The sequence below is a fragment of the Mus caroli genome, unplaced genomic scaffold (assembly GCF_978045245.1).
Source record: "Mus caroli unplaced genomic scaffold, Mus_caroli_1 scaffold_14, whole genome shotgun sequence".
Classification (NCBI taxonomy): Eukaryota; Metazoa; Chordata; class Mammalia; order Rodentia; family Muridae; genus Mus; species Mus caroli.
Genome location: NW_028227269.1, coordinates 109,852,197 through 109,868,440, shown reverse-complemented (window position 1 = coordinate 109,868,440; position 16,244 = coordinate 109,852,197). Strand labels below are relative to the sequence as shown.

The following is a 16,244-nucleotide window of genomic DNA, read 5'->3' as shown; positions in this document are numbered from 1 at the left end:
TGCTGTGTACTTTCAAAATAAGTTTTAATCATACACTTTATATACAAATTACTGTACAGTCATTTTAATAAAGTGAAATAGTAGGTGAAAATAGAAAACAGAAAGCTGATGCCTTCCTCTTAGAGGCAGCAACAGGACTGTTCATCGCCCCGGTTAGTGACAGAGTGACCAGAGTCTAGGAACAGCTAAGGCATTGTGAATGGGCTATTGAGAGTGGAGGGGCCTGAGTGGATCTGTGGGAGCAGAGCCACAAGTCTAAGGAACCTGGAAGTTTACAGAAGCCTGGTTTAGCAGTGCTGTAGTGCAGCTTCTCCCAACCCTACTGAAGGACCACAATGCACGGCAACGTAAGCTCTTTACAGCATTAATCAGTGGTGTACATATTGCACTAGGTAAGTGAATACTCTGCTTCCAGACACTTGAACTGCATTTCCAAGCACACACAGGGAAGACCCTGAGAGCGCAGGCAGGGGCAAGCAGCTTGGTTATGTAACCCGACGTGCTCCGAGTTCAGTTCCCTTGCAGTTACTGGTCTCGTGATTCATAGAGGAGCTTGGTAGCCTGCGGAACACCGTAAATCATGAGTGGTTGTGTGCCCGTGTGCCTTTTAAGCAGGCAGGGGCACCCCAGATATGTGGCAGTCTTTTGGTAAAAACACACTTGTTATGAGCTCAGCCCCCGACCCTGCCATACCTTGTGCATGGCTGCCAGCCACGCTGCTGCCTGCCTCTTGCTGCCGCTCGCGTCCTCTCCGGCCATCAGCCTCAGCTGTGCTGCAGCCTCTGCCCCTGGCACCGTGTACTGCAGGAGCATGCCGGTGGCTCGGGTGCTGCCTGCTACAGAGGGACGTGAGTGTCATGTGTGCTGCTCAGCAAGCAGCCTGTGTTAGATAGAGACATGCAGAGACCCCGTGTGCAGAGAGAGTGGAAAGAGGAATAAACTCAACTTGTGATCCCCAGGGCCATATCAGTGAGAATAGGACGTGTGACATAGTCTGCTCCCCAACAGACCAGAAACTGCCAGGCATGCTCCTTATCCATGCCATGTTCCTTCCTACCCTCCGAGAAACGGCACACAGACACACACACACACACACACAGAGAGCAGTGGAGGCACAGAAACTGCTTTCGGAATGGCCTGGCCAGCAGAAGGTAAGCCAAGCAGATAGTCTCATCTAATCTGGCTTCACACCTAGAGGCTGGAGCCTGCAGCTGGGCAGACTGCTGCTGCAGGAGTGAGGCCACACTACCCTATCAAGCACCGTTCTTAAAGGACTTGCAACTAGAGGCCAAGTCACAGCTCCATCTCTGGGCAATGACGGGCTGCTCTTTCATTTACGGTCTGCTCCAGGAACAGACCACTTGAGAGGTCAGGCCTATCGGTGCTACTGTGCAGCCTCACATGACTGCTAACCTCCTCTTGGTGACCAGAAGGAAAATATTTTGGGAAATAACCTACTTTTAATCAGACATTAATTCTAAAATCAAAGCAGTCTGAGTTCCACTGGCTAGTGGACTGGGCATGCAGACAGACCACAGCCAGGAAGAGGCCTGACTTCCTTGCCTGCAAAACCTCTGGCTGTGGGTGAGGGTAGGGGTTTAGGAGGGGGTGGGCTTACCCAGAGAGGCTTTCTGATTCTGTTCTAACTCAGACGCTTCAAAACCCACCTGAAGGCCGCGGGCTGAGCTGCCTCATCCAGACTTGTACAGCTTCCTATCTGGGCTATACCAGTTTTTGTAAATAAAGATGTACTGAAACATGGTCCTGGCCACTGCTGGCTGTGGCTGTTTTGTGCTTTGTGTAGCCATAAAAATTTTAACAATCCCCTCCCCCCTCGCCAATGGAGGCCAGAGAAATGATTCCGTAGTTAAGAGCACTTACTGCTTTTACATAGGACCTAGGTTCAGTTCCCAACCTACAAAGGATGGCTTACAACCATCTGTAGCTCCAGGTCTAGGGGACTTAAACCATTGTTCTCATCTCTAAAGGCGCTAGGCATGTGCACTGTACACACACACATGTGCAGATATTCCTGTGCATGGTGCACACGCAGATACTCTTGACCTTTACACCCCTGGGGGAAGGGCCGGGGGGGGGGGGGCGGGGGCAGGGGTGTCCTAGTAGAGGCCGAGGAGCGAGCATCTAGCATAGGAGATCTTCAACCGGCTTAATGCTCCGTGCACCTCAAGTACCTCCCTCCATTGCTGGGCCTCTAGAGACTGAGCTGGAGGCGCCGAGGCAGGGACCCTGGAGGCCAGTGTCTGCGTGAGGTAAGCTACTGGGTACAGTGATGAAAGTTGCCGCCCACCGCATAGGCCTCATGCTCAATCGGCAAAGGAGAACCCACACACTTGGCCAATACTGATAGAAGCTGTCAACTCCTGCTGCATAACTTCTCCCTGGGAAAGAACTGAGCAAGCTTACTTTGTTCTCTCAGGACACTTTGACTTGGGTTTTATAGGCTCTTAGACTGAACCTAGAATCTCTCTCAATCAAAATGAAGTGACCCCAAGTTTCAGAATCCACCCCAAGAGATAGAAGCAAAGGGGCCAGAGGAGGGACAGACATCACAGCATGCTGGGAGGAGTGACCCAGGGAGGATGGCAGCTGACCTTCAGAGGCAAGCAGGCTCCCCAGGAGGCTGGTATAAGTGTGAATGTCTTTTTCTACTTGAAGGTAGGCAGGCAGTGCAAAGAAGAAACAACCAAGAGTCAGTCAGAAAATGGAAAGTAAGATGCATTAGGTCAGATCTGCAAGTTCAGAATGTGCCCTGTGCAGTTCAGCCGATGGAGTCCACTGAGCTCACCAAGGACCTGGGCTGCACAATGCTGCAGGGGAGGCAGTGACAGCAGGCCCACAAGCAGGCTCCAGATCAGCCGCCACCACCACAGACCTTGTCTGGAACCTCAGACTGCATCAGGAGCACTGTCTATCAGTAAGTAAGATGACCTAAGTCACAGGAAGTCATGGACAGCAGGCTAATCTCCCCTCATTATCTCCTCTCCGCTTACCTGGTGGGTTCTAAAGTTACAGACTTAACACAGCCCCAATAAAGAGCATGGGGGGCCATGTTGGGACCAAGTGCAGCACCTCCTGTGCCCACATAGGTACTTAAGGCATGTACCTCCAGGAGTGAAGCCTTCTGTGAGAATCTGAACAGTACAGACATGTGCAATCTCAATTTCATGATGACTGTCCCCATCCAGAACCAAGCACCTGTAATGAAAAAAGGAAGTCCTAAGACTGAGGCCTAAAGCTTATGACAGCGCTGGCCAGTGCCGGCAGGACGTCTACTCTTACCTCTGGTTGTTGGAAAGGCGACAAACCATGGTCTCAGGCTTCTCTGAGTCCCCAAAAGTAACAAGGAAGGTAGCTCCTTGGAAGACAAAACCAAACTGCACATGACACTGCTTCCTTTAACCGCCACCAGACTGTGTTCTCAGGCCAGCAAAGCTCTCCTCCACTACTACATGGGAAGGGACAAGCTGACACAAATACAGCTTTGTGTTTAGAGTCCCTTTGGTTAGGCAAAAAGGCAATAATGAATTAAGGATGTCAAAAGCTTAAAAAGGCACTGCTTGGAGACTGGAGAGGCTCAGTGGTTAAGAGCACTGATGCTCTCTCAAAGGACCTAGAATCAGTACCTAGCACACACACGGTGCTCAGTTCTGCCCATAACCCCAGTTCCAGGGGAAATGGACATCCTTTTCTGACCTCGGTAGACATGAGGCAGGCACATGGTGTACAGATGTAATGTAGGGAAGATACCCACCCACATAAAGGCACTGCTGCACATACAACCTTTAAAGGAGGTGAGCAGGTGACCAAAAAATAGTAACCCTACCCTAGAGCAGAGTGGACAAGACCAAAGTGATAGAGAAGAGGCTGGCCCTCGCCTGCGGAGTGCAGACAGGCCTACAGCAGCAGGGCTCTGCTACTTGGGAGGCAGGTCCCACCCCCAAGAAAACTCTCCCTATGTTCCTTGGTTCCTTGAGAACCAGCTTCTGCGCCTGCTACAGCTTGTCTCCAGGCCTCTCCTCCTAGGGCCATGCTCACACAAATTTGACTTGTAGTGACAGCTTTCCATCTGGGGAAGGTGCTGCTAGCTGAGGCTCCCTGTCCATCTGATGACAGTACCCACCAGTAAGTCAGACATCTTTGAACATTTCCATCTCTGAAGTCAGCTCTAGAACTGCTTCTAAGCAGGTTCCAAAGATAGTAGAGGAAGGCAAGACACATCATTCTGGAGCAGGCCATGTCTTAGGTGACAGCACGGCTACTCGCCATGCTTGCTTACCACTTAGGAGCACCTTCAGCTGCTTGTCATAAAACTCCGCCTCGCGGTGGGACACCAGGGCACAGTCAGCACACTGGCGCACTGGGTCCACGAAGCACATGCGCCGAAGTGGCACCTTCTGGCTGCAGCACCTGTCACAGAAGCACTTCCCACAGCGGCGGCAGTGATGCTGTGAGGGTAAAGGCTGGGCAGTAAATAGGACTCCCAGAATGCACCTGTACTGTGTGTCACTTCCACACAAACCCACTATGAACACAGCAGAGCTCTGCCTCTCTTGGGAAAATGGACAAAAGAGCTTCTCTGTGTCTCTCTCTGTGGTGGCTGTGCGGTGCGTGTTGCTAGAGACTGAGCCCAGAACCTTACACATTTTAGGTGAGCACTTCCATCACTCAAGTACAACCCAAGCTCTCAACTCCTTCCACCTCCTGCTGCCCAGCACAGGCTGCCCCGAGCCTCCTTGAGAGCTCGGTACTCGGTGAGGGAGCTGGACCAGTGACTGGAAGAGGGCATCGACATAGCCTGTAAGGACTCGGTCTACCAGGCCTAGCCCTACTTACCCCACCACCCCACGCCCAGCACAGCCTCAGCTTACCTTTCTGGTGATGAAGTCAAACTTGGCATCGCACTGCATACATCTTGGGCACTGGAAGGAACATGACACAGAGTCATAGTCCAGCTCTGTCACTTGGCTAACAGCTGAGACAAGGTCAAGAGGTACCAGGAAAGGCTGCTGAGAAAGCCAACTAACTCTGTCTGCCGAGACAGATTATGGAGCAGCAAGGCAGGCCAGCCCAAGGCTCTCAGTTAGGAGGGCAGCTTTAAGGCCTGCTGCAGCCCCAGCCAGGACCCAGCCTGAACGCCCAGTGGCCATTGTTTTGTGGGATGCAAAGGCACAGTTGAACTTTTTTTTGCAGCAGAGTTCAGATCAGAAGGGTTTTGAATCTTTCAGACTCTGGATGCAGGGGCAGCTCATTCTAGCTGCTTTACCTCTATCCTGTTACAGGAGCCAAAGCTCAGAGCTGTGAAATAAACACGACATTCCATAGCACTGACCCTGCTTTAGATACAAAGGGAAGCATGGGGGCTCTTCTTAGGAAGGCTGGCTCTAGAGAGTCGAAACATGAAGTTGACTCTGAATGCATACCTGACTGGGCCTGTGAGAAAAAGGCTAGAGCAGAACACGGGATGAGAGAGGTCCACGTGGCCCGAAAGATCCTGAAGAGGCTAACTCATACAGCACACAGAAACAGAGGCTCTGAGACTGGACTTCTGTGCACATGGATTTGCACAGAGGCAGGAGAATGGCACCAAGTAGGATGGCATGAAAGGCCTGGGGATAGGTGGTGGCTGCACAGTACATCAGTGAGCAGGGCTGAACCTGCTGTCCGTGCTGGCTCAGCCCTGCTGTCCATGCTTGCTTGCATTTCTCTGCTGCTCTTCCCTTGACACAGTGGAACAGGATATTCTCCGCTGAGTCTGCATCATGCTGGGAGCGTCTCCCACCCCAGAATTCAATCACTGGTATAAATTACATGGTATAAATCCTGTTCAGAAGGGCTGTTTCGTAGCAAGACCCACAACCAAAAATAAGTATCCTCTCCAGATGACCCCGTGCCATCAAATTCAAGGGGCAGGTATGGTATCTTCAGATCCTCTGGGGACCTCAATTCTGGGGGCCACCAGCTGGTTACTCCAAGGGTCACCACAACTTCAAAAAGTACATTCTCTCTACAAACCCATGAGCCCGCCAGAGGTGCTGTTCCCTTAGGCTGCTCATGCCACTCTAGAAGTCTGGACGATACAGCAGGCAAGGGCCACCACCTTCCTCTCAACTGTGAAACAAGTCATGCTAACTGGACACATGGAGCTCAAAAGGCAAGGACACGGTGAGCAAGTCAGGACGGCTGATGGTGCTGAGGGACGGCCTACACTCACCACGTAAGGACAGACCAGGCAAGAATACCTGAAGAAAGGATGCCCAGCAGGGGAACCTGTGCCCAGGCCAGCCCAGCCCGCCCCACACTGCAAACTGTCAGTACTTAAAACTGCTCAATCAGTACTTAAAACAATGCTGGTGCAGGTGCTGGTGGAGCTGGAGAGACGGCTCTCTACAAGACCCGAGTTCAGTTCCTAGCACTCGCGTGATGCAGCTCACAACTGCCTCTAACTCCAGCTCTAGGGAAATGGATTCCCTCTTCTGGCCCGTGGATACTGGTGCTTGCATGCACATGATTAAAAATAAAAAGGTTTTTAAACACTCATGTTTACCAAAACCTCACAGTCATTCGTGGCTAGGGCTGTCTGTCTGGGTGCCCATGGGACTTGAGGCCTGCCTAGTCTCCAGGGCCCAGCAGCCCCAGGACTCCTGACTTGTTCTAAGTGTCCCACTGCATCTCGGAAGGACTAGCCGAGGCCTACAGAGTCCAGAGGAATGGTTACCGCACTTCTTCCCAGATATCCCAGGCCAGAGAGCTACCTGATGAGCCTCCCTGTTCAGCCTCTGGCCATTGCTGACTCCAGCCGTGTCTGCAGTGCGCAGCTGGAGTGACACCATGTTCAGTGTACGGTGATTCTCATAGCACAGAATATCTGGTGACACAGGCTGGCGAACTCCATAGGCACACGACTCCCAAGTCAGGGGGAGAAGCTTCTGCTCTGAACTAACTTCCTGCACGCTCTGGAAGGAGGGGAGGTGTGTGAGAAGACACCACTGTCGGCTTCCCTCAGTGTCCCACTCACTCCCAGATGGTGCTTACACCAGGCTCGGAAGGGGTAATTCCAGCCATAAACAGGGCAAATCCACGGAAGGAGACTTTTCCCACGAGAATGAAGTCACTGATGTGAGCTATGACAGACTTGCTCTAAGTCCCATGCACTGACGCTCCCAGCCTTAGAGAAGGTGCCAGCGAGGCTGAGCATGGCCTTCTGTGTGGGAGGTCATGGGTACTTCAGATGTCTTAGATATCCGGAGATGGGAGAAGAAATGGCCATTAATGGGCTGAGCGGTGGTGGCACACACCTTTTAATCTCAGTACTCAAGAGACAGAGGCAGGCAGATCTGTGTGAGTTTGAGACCAGCCTGGTCTTCAAAATGAGTTTCAGTATAGCCAGGACTATATACTGTAAACCTGTCTCAAAACAACAACAACAACAACAACAAACCGGAAAGGTGTATTAGGGGGCTAGAGAAATGGCTCACCAGCCTGCTTAAAAAATCCTAGAAAAAAAAAAGAATGGGGGTCATATTTTGACCAAGACCTTTGTATCTGACAGATCTCAGCACTGACAGAGGGCTGTACAGCTTGGCAAGGCTTGGCATGCTGGGCATCAGAATAGGACACCTACTAATGGATCTCTGGCTCTGCTGACAGGCAGCGTGGTCAATCAGAGGCTTGCCATGTGCAGCTGCAGCTCTGCCAGCACAGACCTGGCTTTCTGTCAGGGCAACAGAGTGAGGTAGAGAACATGGGGCCCACAGAGGCACCTTCTGCAGCTCAGGACCACAGAGAATAGAACCTCATGCTGAGTCACCAGACACCAAGGAGTCACACACAAGCCCTTGTCACCTCCTCACCCTCACTGGGAGCCTGACCTGTTTCTGCTCTCGGCCTTGTCACAGGCAGATTCTGGAAGATACCCACACAGAAGTGGCTCAGAACATGGGACTGTCACCTGAGAGCCTGCAGCTCTTCCCTCGAACCCGGACCTATAGATCATGTGCCCAGCACTAGGCTGGTGCAAGTATGTACCACAAAGCCCACACAAACCAATGGGCTGCTTAGAGGAAACTGCTATCTAATGAGGTCCACTTTCTCAATCAATCCAAGAGGCTAACAGCACCAAGCCTCTGCAGGTCCTGAGAGGAGTCCTTGGGGCCATGCTCAGTGTCCCTTCACTGTGGGAGAGCAGGGACCCTTTGGGGCATCACTGCAGCAAGGACAGAGATACCAAGACTTCCAGCCCGGGTGAGCTCCATGGGACCATGCCCTGTGCCGCGCTTCCTAAGTGCCCTGACTAGCATGTCTCTCCCTGCTGCACCCATCCCAGCTCTGGAACTGTCCACAGAGGCCAGTTGGAAGCTCTGTTAGCAGCCTCGGATTCTTGTCAGTCCACGAGCACTCCGCACACGTTGACCGATGGCAGGTCCCTGCTACAGCATGGCACCCTCCTTGACTCAAGATGTCCATCACAAAAGCTTCACGGTGGTCACAGTGAGATTAAACAAGGAAGCCACAGTGCCACCAGTTCTGTGAGAGTAGCTGTTTTATAGTCCCTAGGCCACCCTGGTGCAGCCATAACAGGAGAGTTCTGGCTTGGAACACAACACACACATGACCTTCAAAGAACAACTTTACATGGGCATGCATGGTACAGTACTATGTTCAGTAGGGAAGTGTGTGTGGACACCAGGGGTCTTTCTTAGGTCCACTTTGTGTGTGGAGGGAGGCTCTCTCAAGTCCGCCAAGCAGGGTAGGCAGGCTGGTCAGCAAGCCCCAGGAATTGCCTGTCTCTGGCCCCCTGGCATGGGGAAGCACGAGTGTACTCGGCCACACCCAAATCCTCACCACCACATACACGATGTAGTGAAATATTTAGGGCCTACTGCGACACATTTATTGCTGAGTGAGCAAAGCCCTGGCCTGAGAGGCGATGCCAGGCACCGTGCTCCCCTCCTTCCTGTCGGTCCTGGTGGCTCTTCTGAGCTGCTCGTCCGTCTAAGACTGCCTGCACCACCCAATCCACCATCCTGAATCTTACCTGTAGGTACCACACCACCCACAGCCCCTTCTAGAATCCTCGTTCTTCTCCGTCTGATGCTAGGATCCAAGGATACCTTAGGTCTCTGCCACCCTCTATGCAGAGACCTCTGTCCCTGGCCTCTTCCATGACAGAACTGTGGGAATGTGGAGACAACCGTCTGGTTTTCATTCTCCACCACGACTTTGTTGTTCTTTTAAAAAGCAAAGGAGGTGGGGCCTGGCACCTGGGAGGCAGAGGCAGGTAGATTTCTAAGTTCAAGGCCAGCCTGGTCTACAGATGAGTTCCAGGACAGCCAAGGCTACACAGAGAAACTGGTCTAGAAAAACCAAAGAGAAAAATGAAGTGGAAGTGGGGAAATGTAAAAGCGAGAAATAACAATGGCCACTGACTCCACAGGCATACCTACTGTCCATACTGCAGTCCAAATGGTCACCTGGATGCACCCGAGTCTCGCCCCTCTCCCTGAGGTGTGTCAACCTGGGGTCCCCCTCCCTCTAAGGGCCATGCTGTCCTCACCTGCCCACACCTTCACCTCCTGTACCTCCCCCTGTTCCCTGGCCTCCTTCCTGCACTGTGCTCGAAGCCAGCACCAGGGCCTGTGGGAGGCGCCAGGGCCTGTGGGAGGCGACCAGAGGCAGGGATCCTGCAAGTGGCAGCACAGTCAGCCTTGCCACAGCCTCATGCCTCTATGGCAAACACTTCTGCCAACTAAGTTACCTCCCCAGCCCTGGAGCCCAGTGTGAGACCACACTAGGACACACATCATCCCTTTCCAAACCTAAGTAAACAGCCAACGAACTAGCCAGGCTTAGTGTAAGTCTATACTCCCACGCTGAGGCAGGAGGATCACTAAAGCTCAAAGTTATTCACAGCTACATAGTGAGTTTAGGAACAGCCTGAGACCATTAGGACCACCTCAAAAAACAAAACAAAACAACAACAACAACAAAACCCCCACAAATAACCAGTGTGCTCATTCAGAAAACAGATGTTTAAACAAAATAATTTTCCTGTTGATTTCATTAATAAAATAAATTTCACTAGGCAGTGATGGCACATGCCTTTATTCCCAGCACTCAGGAGGCAGAGACAGGTGGATCTCTGCGAGTTTGAGGCCAGCCTGGTCCTCAGAGGTCTAGAACAGCCAAGGTTACACAAAGAAACACTGTCTTGAAAAATAAAAATACCAAGCCGGGCGTGGTGGCGCACGCCTTTAATCCCAGCACTCGGGAGGCAGAGACAGGCGGATTTCTGAGTTCGAGGCCAGCCTGGTCTACAAAGTGAGTGCCAGGACAGCCAGGGCTATACAGAGAAACCCTGTCTCGAAAACAAAAAAAACAAAAAAAAACAAAAAAAAAACAAAAGAAAAATAAAAATACCCACACACACACCTCAAGAAGATTCAAATTATCAGCTCATCAAGTTAACAGAAGAAGAGAATAAAAACTAACAGGATGGTGAAGTTATAAAAGTTAAAGCCCTGTCACAGGCTCAGCCCCACCTCAGGGACCAGCCCAGGTCGGCAGGAGAGGGGCCTGGGGGGGGGGGGGGGGGAATGCAGCAGAGTTGGCTGCCCCTGGGGCTGCTGCTGGTTGTGACACAGCTATTTCAGAGGCTATACCACACAAAGCCCAGCCGATTCTCACTCTGCACCATGGGTCAGACCTGTTTTAGGTCACTGATGGGCACACTCAGCGGCCACACTAACCCCAGAACAGAAACCAAAAGAGCAGACCAGGCAGCTCATTCAGCCAGCAGCTTAGCAAGGACTACAGAGAACGCATGGCTTAGCAGAGACAAACCCACCCAGACAGACGCTACCCATGGCACGGACAGGCTAGGCCGCAGTGCTCTCCGGGGCCCCTAAGGTACCTTATACTGCTTCCACCTTTCAGAGATAAGGGAATAAGATAAAAAGAGCTGCCCTCAGGATAACTGGTCAGTCAGGAGACAAAGGGAAGGAAGAAGAGACAGGATAGGTAAGAGGGCACCCTGCCAGGAAATCTCCAGCTTACACCCTCTTCCCAGCCCCAGGAGCCCAGGGCACCTGCTGCTTGTTGGTCTAGACGGCCAGCCTGACTCAGTGGCAACCACTCAGGAGCTGTTCAATGCAGACTACACTTCCAGCGAAGTGAGAGAGCCTTGGGCAGCAAAAAAACAAGAGGCCCACGGCAAAGCCAAGCCTAGCTCCGAGTGCTTGGGAGGTAGAACCCCCCACCTTCTCTCTGCAGTACAGTTCAGAAGCTCAGCACACCTTCATGACTCCTCCCAGGACATGTGACAGAAGACAGAAAAGCACAAGGTGACCGTCCCCTCACAGTGTACTGTAGGTTCAAGTGCATGCAGAGGATTGCTGTAAAAAGAACAAGGCTGAGGGCTGGAGACACGGCTCGGGTTAGGAGCCCTTGTTGCTCTTGCACAGGACCTAGGTTCAGTTTTCAGCGCCCACATAGTGACTCGCAACCATTGTAGCTCCAGTTCCGGGGAACCAATGACCTCTTCTGACCTCTGTGGGCACCAGGCACACACATGGTACTCAGACCATGCAGGCAAACATTCAAACACATGAAAATAAACAAATACAACAGCATTTAAGAAAAATCCCTATGTCCCCTCTGAGGACGGAGAAATGAGACAACCCTGACCCCACGGTCCTTTCTTCCCCAGTGTGTAAAACCTGCCCATCCTCCAGGCTCCGGATGGACTGTGGCCTAGGCTTTTCAAAGATCAATCCATTTAGCAGGGCATAGTGGGCCCTGCCTATAGTCACAGCTCCTCAGGAGATGAAACAGAAGGGTTACAACTTCAAGGCCAGTCCAAACTACAGGAAAGACTAGCCCAGACAATCCCGTGGGACTCTGCCTCGAAACAAACAAACAAACAAACAAACACACAATTAAAGAGGGCCTAGTAAGATGGCTCCACAGGGTAAAGTGCTTGCTATCAAGCTCAGTTGATCCCCAGAGCCCATGGCAAAGGGAGGAACTGACCCTCAGCCTCAGAAGTTTTCCTCTGACTTGTCATGTGGGGGGCAGCACATTGCACACCTATAGGTGTGGCCCCCACAGACGCGCGAGTTTGAATGCTTGACCCACGGGGAGTGGCACTATTAGGAGATGTGGCCTAGTTGAAGTGAAGGCAGTGTGTCACTGTGGGGTGGGCTTTGAGGTCTTCTATGCTCAAGCTCCACCCAGAGTGGCACCCGGTCTCCTCCTGCTGCCTGTGGATCAGGCTGCAGGACTCTTAGCTCCTTCCCCACCAGCTCCCCACCAGGATAATAATGGGCTGAACCTCTGAAACTGTAAGCCAGCCCCAAATAAATGTTTTCCTGTAAGAGTTGCCTTGGCCATGGTCTCTTCAAAGCAGGAACCCTAAGACAATAGGCATGTGAACATAAATATATACACTATGATATATTTTACATGATAATTTTTTTTTTTTTTTTTTTTTTTTTTTGGTTTTTCGAGACAGGGTTTCTCTGTATAGCCCTGGCTGTCCTGGAACTCACTTTGTAGACCAGGCTGGCCTCGAACTCAGAAATCCGCCTGCCTCTGCCTCCCGAGTGCTGGGATTAAAGGCGTGCGCCACCACGCCCGGCTGATAATTTTTTTTAAAAACAACTTTTTTTAAAAAGAAAAACGGGGTTCTGGGAGATGGCTCAGTTGGTAAATTACTTGCCAGACCAGCATGAGGACCTGAGTTCAAATCTCCAGCTCTCAGATAAAAAGCCAGCCACAGCCATATGCACCTAGCCAGGTGGCAAAAAGCAGGTCCCTGGAGCTCACTGGCCAGTCAGGCCGGCCAATGGGTGAGCTCCAGACTCAGTGAGAGGCCCTGCCGGGAAGAGACAAGACAGCGAGTGACTGAAGGAGACAACCTAAAGGCTGGCCTCTCCTCACACAAGCACACACACCCCAACAGCGACTATTTATTAATTATTAACAGGTTCTCAAGCCCAGTCTGGGAGCTAACGAGGCGACTCAGCAGTTAAGAGCACGTCCTGCTCTTGCAGAGGATATGGGTTCGGGACCCAGCAGGCCCACAATGGCTCACAGCTCTAGGGAACCCAACACCCTCTGCTGACCTCTGCAGGCACCAAGCATGCATGTGTACACCGGCAAACATTCAGGGGAAACAGTCATATACATTAAAAAAGAAAAAAGTTCAAAGGAGAAGAGAAAGCACACGCGCGCGCGCACACACATACATACAAACACACACACACACACAGAGGAGATGAGGAAGGAAGCTGCAGGCTCAGGAGAGGTGAAAGGGCAGCTCCACCTCAGGGCCTGCTATCAGGTCTGCACTTTACAACTGTGAAAACTACAGCCTGGCACTGGATCCGGAACTTCATCCCGACTCTTACAGCGCTGTGGGAGGGAAGCCTCCCACAGGGCGATGGTTCCAGAGCTAGAACACACAAGGAGGCTCCTGCAGCCGTGGGAGGAGCACAAGGCGAATCAATCGTCACACTTGTGGAATCCCAGCCTTTCCCAGTCAGACCAATCGCCCTTCCCCCAGGAACAACCAAGATCACAAGCAGCACCCCAACTCCGGGCTTCAGCACCAGGCCAGGCTTGGCAGGCGCAGCACACCCCATTCTTTTCCCCATAAAGCACTTGCTGAACTGGGTTCTCAGGCTGCAAGGGGAGCTGAAGCCTGATTCCTGACTGGACTGTAGAGTGCCCATCCCCCTCCCTCCATCAGGCCCTGGGCTCCACCCTCCCTACTGTGGGACTTTGCCACCTATGCTTGTCCAAGCATCTCTCAGTCATGGTCACCCCTGCAAAGCCAAGCCTGAGACACTCACAGAGTCGGCGGGCGCCCTTCTCCTCGGCACTCTAGTCAGAGCAACCTCTCCTCCCTGCTCTGCACAGACATGGAGTTCTGTCAAGCTATCCAGACTTATGGGGGTGTACCACAAACACTGTAAATTTTAAAGTTTTACATAAAGATTTCATCAGGGGTCAATGGGGGACACGTCTACCTTAAAGGCCCCCTGTAGAGCAGGAGGAATGTTGAGATAGCTCCTCTAGAGCCCCGGCCTAAGACAGTGAACACTTTTCCCACTCGGCTTCTCACCCCACTGGCCTCCTCCACCTGCCCCAAATGTGCCCCTTATTCCAATCTAGGCATTATTGGCCTTTCCTGGAAACAGTTATGTCTGACCAGTTCTAAACTCATTCACAAGCAATTTATTCCGCTGAGCCACCTCCCCAACACCCACTCCGTGTTTTATTTTTGAGCCAGCGGTGTAGCCAGCCCAGGCTGGTCATAACTCTCTACTATAAACTCTTAGCCTTCCAGGGGCTAGAGTCCAGACTGTATTCCAACATACACACACACACACACACACACACACACACACCCTTTTTTTTGTCTTTTTAAGACAGGGTCTCACTGTATAGCCCTGGCTGGCCTGGAACTCACTTCCCTGAACTCAGACACCTACCTACACCACGAATGATCATGCTGGCCCATTCCTAAGCCCACACCCACTTCAGGGACGCTAAGTGCACTCGAGGCTTGTGCTCAGTTATCTTTGCACCCAAGAGGAACTATGTGCTCAGACGCTTAAGTACAGGGGTAAAGTGCACAACCAGGAGGACAGGGACGGCTCAGTGACACACCTGGTATAGCCAGGGGCTCTGAGTACGAGATGAACCTTCTCCTTCAGGGCTCTCAGGAACTTCAGAGTTTGGGGGGAGGTGCAGAGCAACAGCAGCCAGGCTACAAGCTTCTGGCCGCTTGTAGCGGTGGCTTCTGGGTGGCTCTCCAGTCCCCGATGCCCACTGTTTTGAGAACACTGGACCTCACTCTAAGAAGCCGCTGGCCTCGGCCACCTGTGGATGAGCTCCCAAGGGGAAAGAAGAGCAGCTGATCAGAATTCCAAGCAGGGACTCTAACTTAAAAAATTTGGGAGGAGGCCAGGTGTGGTGAAGCACATCTTTAACTCAAGAGGCTGACGGGGGTGGAGTTCGAGGACAACATAGCAGCGGTGTGTGGTAGCGCATGCCTAGCACTCTGAAGGCAGATGAAGGCAGATCTTATGAGTGCTAGGCCAAGGACGGGGAGGTGGGAGGGGGAGAGGGGAGGAAGGGAAGGAGAAAGAGAAACGGAAGGAGGGAGAGAAACAGAAACATGGACGAATTTACACGAGCCATTAAGATAGCTCACCAAGTAAAGGCACGTGCCGCCACACCTGAGACCTGAATTCCGTCCCTGGGACCCAGATGGTTTAAGAAAACGCTCTACAAATTATCCTCTGATCTACACACCAGCGCTGTGACACTGGGGACAAAGGCACATACACACATGAATATATGAAGAAAAGTTGTTTCAAAGTTTATCAAAGTCGCCAGTACTTTCGTTGGTGTCTTTTAAAGATATTTAATTTGCTTTGAAATAAAATCGCATGGAATGCGTGAATTGCTCCCATTTTCTCCCAAGTGGCCGAGCTTTGCAGAGTTTATAACTCCGAAGACTGCAGACCCCTTGGCACCGTTCCTCCGTGGGCAGGTGGAGGCGGACTCCCTCACCCTCGCCCCACGGACACACTCCAGCCCCAAACTCGCGCACGGAGCCGCTCCACCGCTCCCCCTCGGGCCTCCCCGGCGCTCCGCACCGCGCAGCCAATGACCGCCAAGGAATGGAAAACGCCCCACAGCGCAGAAGGGACAGCGGGAACGCCCGGAGGGGAGCCGCGGCCGAGCGTCCCTAGGACGGAGGCGGGAGACGCCCCGGCTTCGGTTGGGGACCCGGGGGCTAGGACGCACCTCCTTGTCCGGGACCCACTGCGGCTCCTCCAAGCCGAAAGGGCTTCCGAAGGCGCGGTGCTCCGGCACCATGCGCAGGCCACTTGGCGAGCGCACAAGCTTCTTGGCGTCGCGACGCGCGGCCACCCCCGAGGACATGTCTCCGCCTGAGCCCCTCACGCCACCGCCCGCGCTAAGCCCACACAGGGCGCCACCCCGCCCCTCCCGCAGACACGATGACAGCTCCAAAGCCCAATCCGCAGCCAGAGCTCGTAATATGAACCAATCGGAGAGTAGTATCCGCCCCAGAGTCGCCCTTCTCCAATCCGCGCAAGGCTCCCGCCCCTACGGCTGGCCACCAATCGGCGGTGAAGACCGGAGGGGCACCCTCCCCCCATCTAGGGAGAGTGTGACTTCGGATTGGCCAA

General features: G+C 52.6%; 1 protein-coding gene across 6 annotated transcripts; it reads right to left on the bottom strand.

Annotated features, from left to right (window-relative positions):
• Positions 1–7: 7 nt before the first annotated feature.
• Zfyve21 (zinc finger FYVE-type containing 21) lies at positions 8–16,031 on the bottom strand. Of its 6 annotated transcripts, none has more exons than XM_021179536.2 (8): positions 15,838–16,031; positions 4,890–4,940; positions 4,298–4,466; positions 3,301–3,376; positions 3,125–3,216; positions 2,613–2,669; positions 694–836; positions 8–561 (listed from the first exon to the last, which is right to left on the bottom strand). In XM_021179536.2, exons 1-8 carry the CDS (start codon positions 15,973–15,975, stop codon positions 526–528), a joined length of 762 nt encoding a protein of 253 aa, XP_021035195.1. In that variant the 5' UTR covers positions 15,976–16,031; the 3' UTR covers positions 8–525. The 6 variants fall into 6 exon arrangements, with proteins under 6 accessions (XP_021035195.1, XP_085686826.1, XP_021035196.1 ...); XM_085830700.1 differs by having other exon boundaries at positions 694–833; XM_021179537.2 differs by having other exon boundaries at positions 2,613–2,666.
• Between the last annotated feature and the right edge of the window lie 213 nt (positions 16,032–16,244).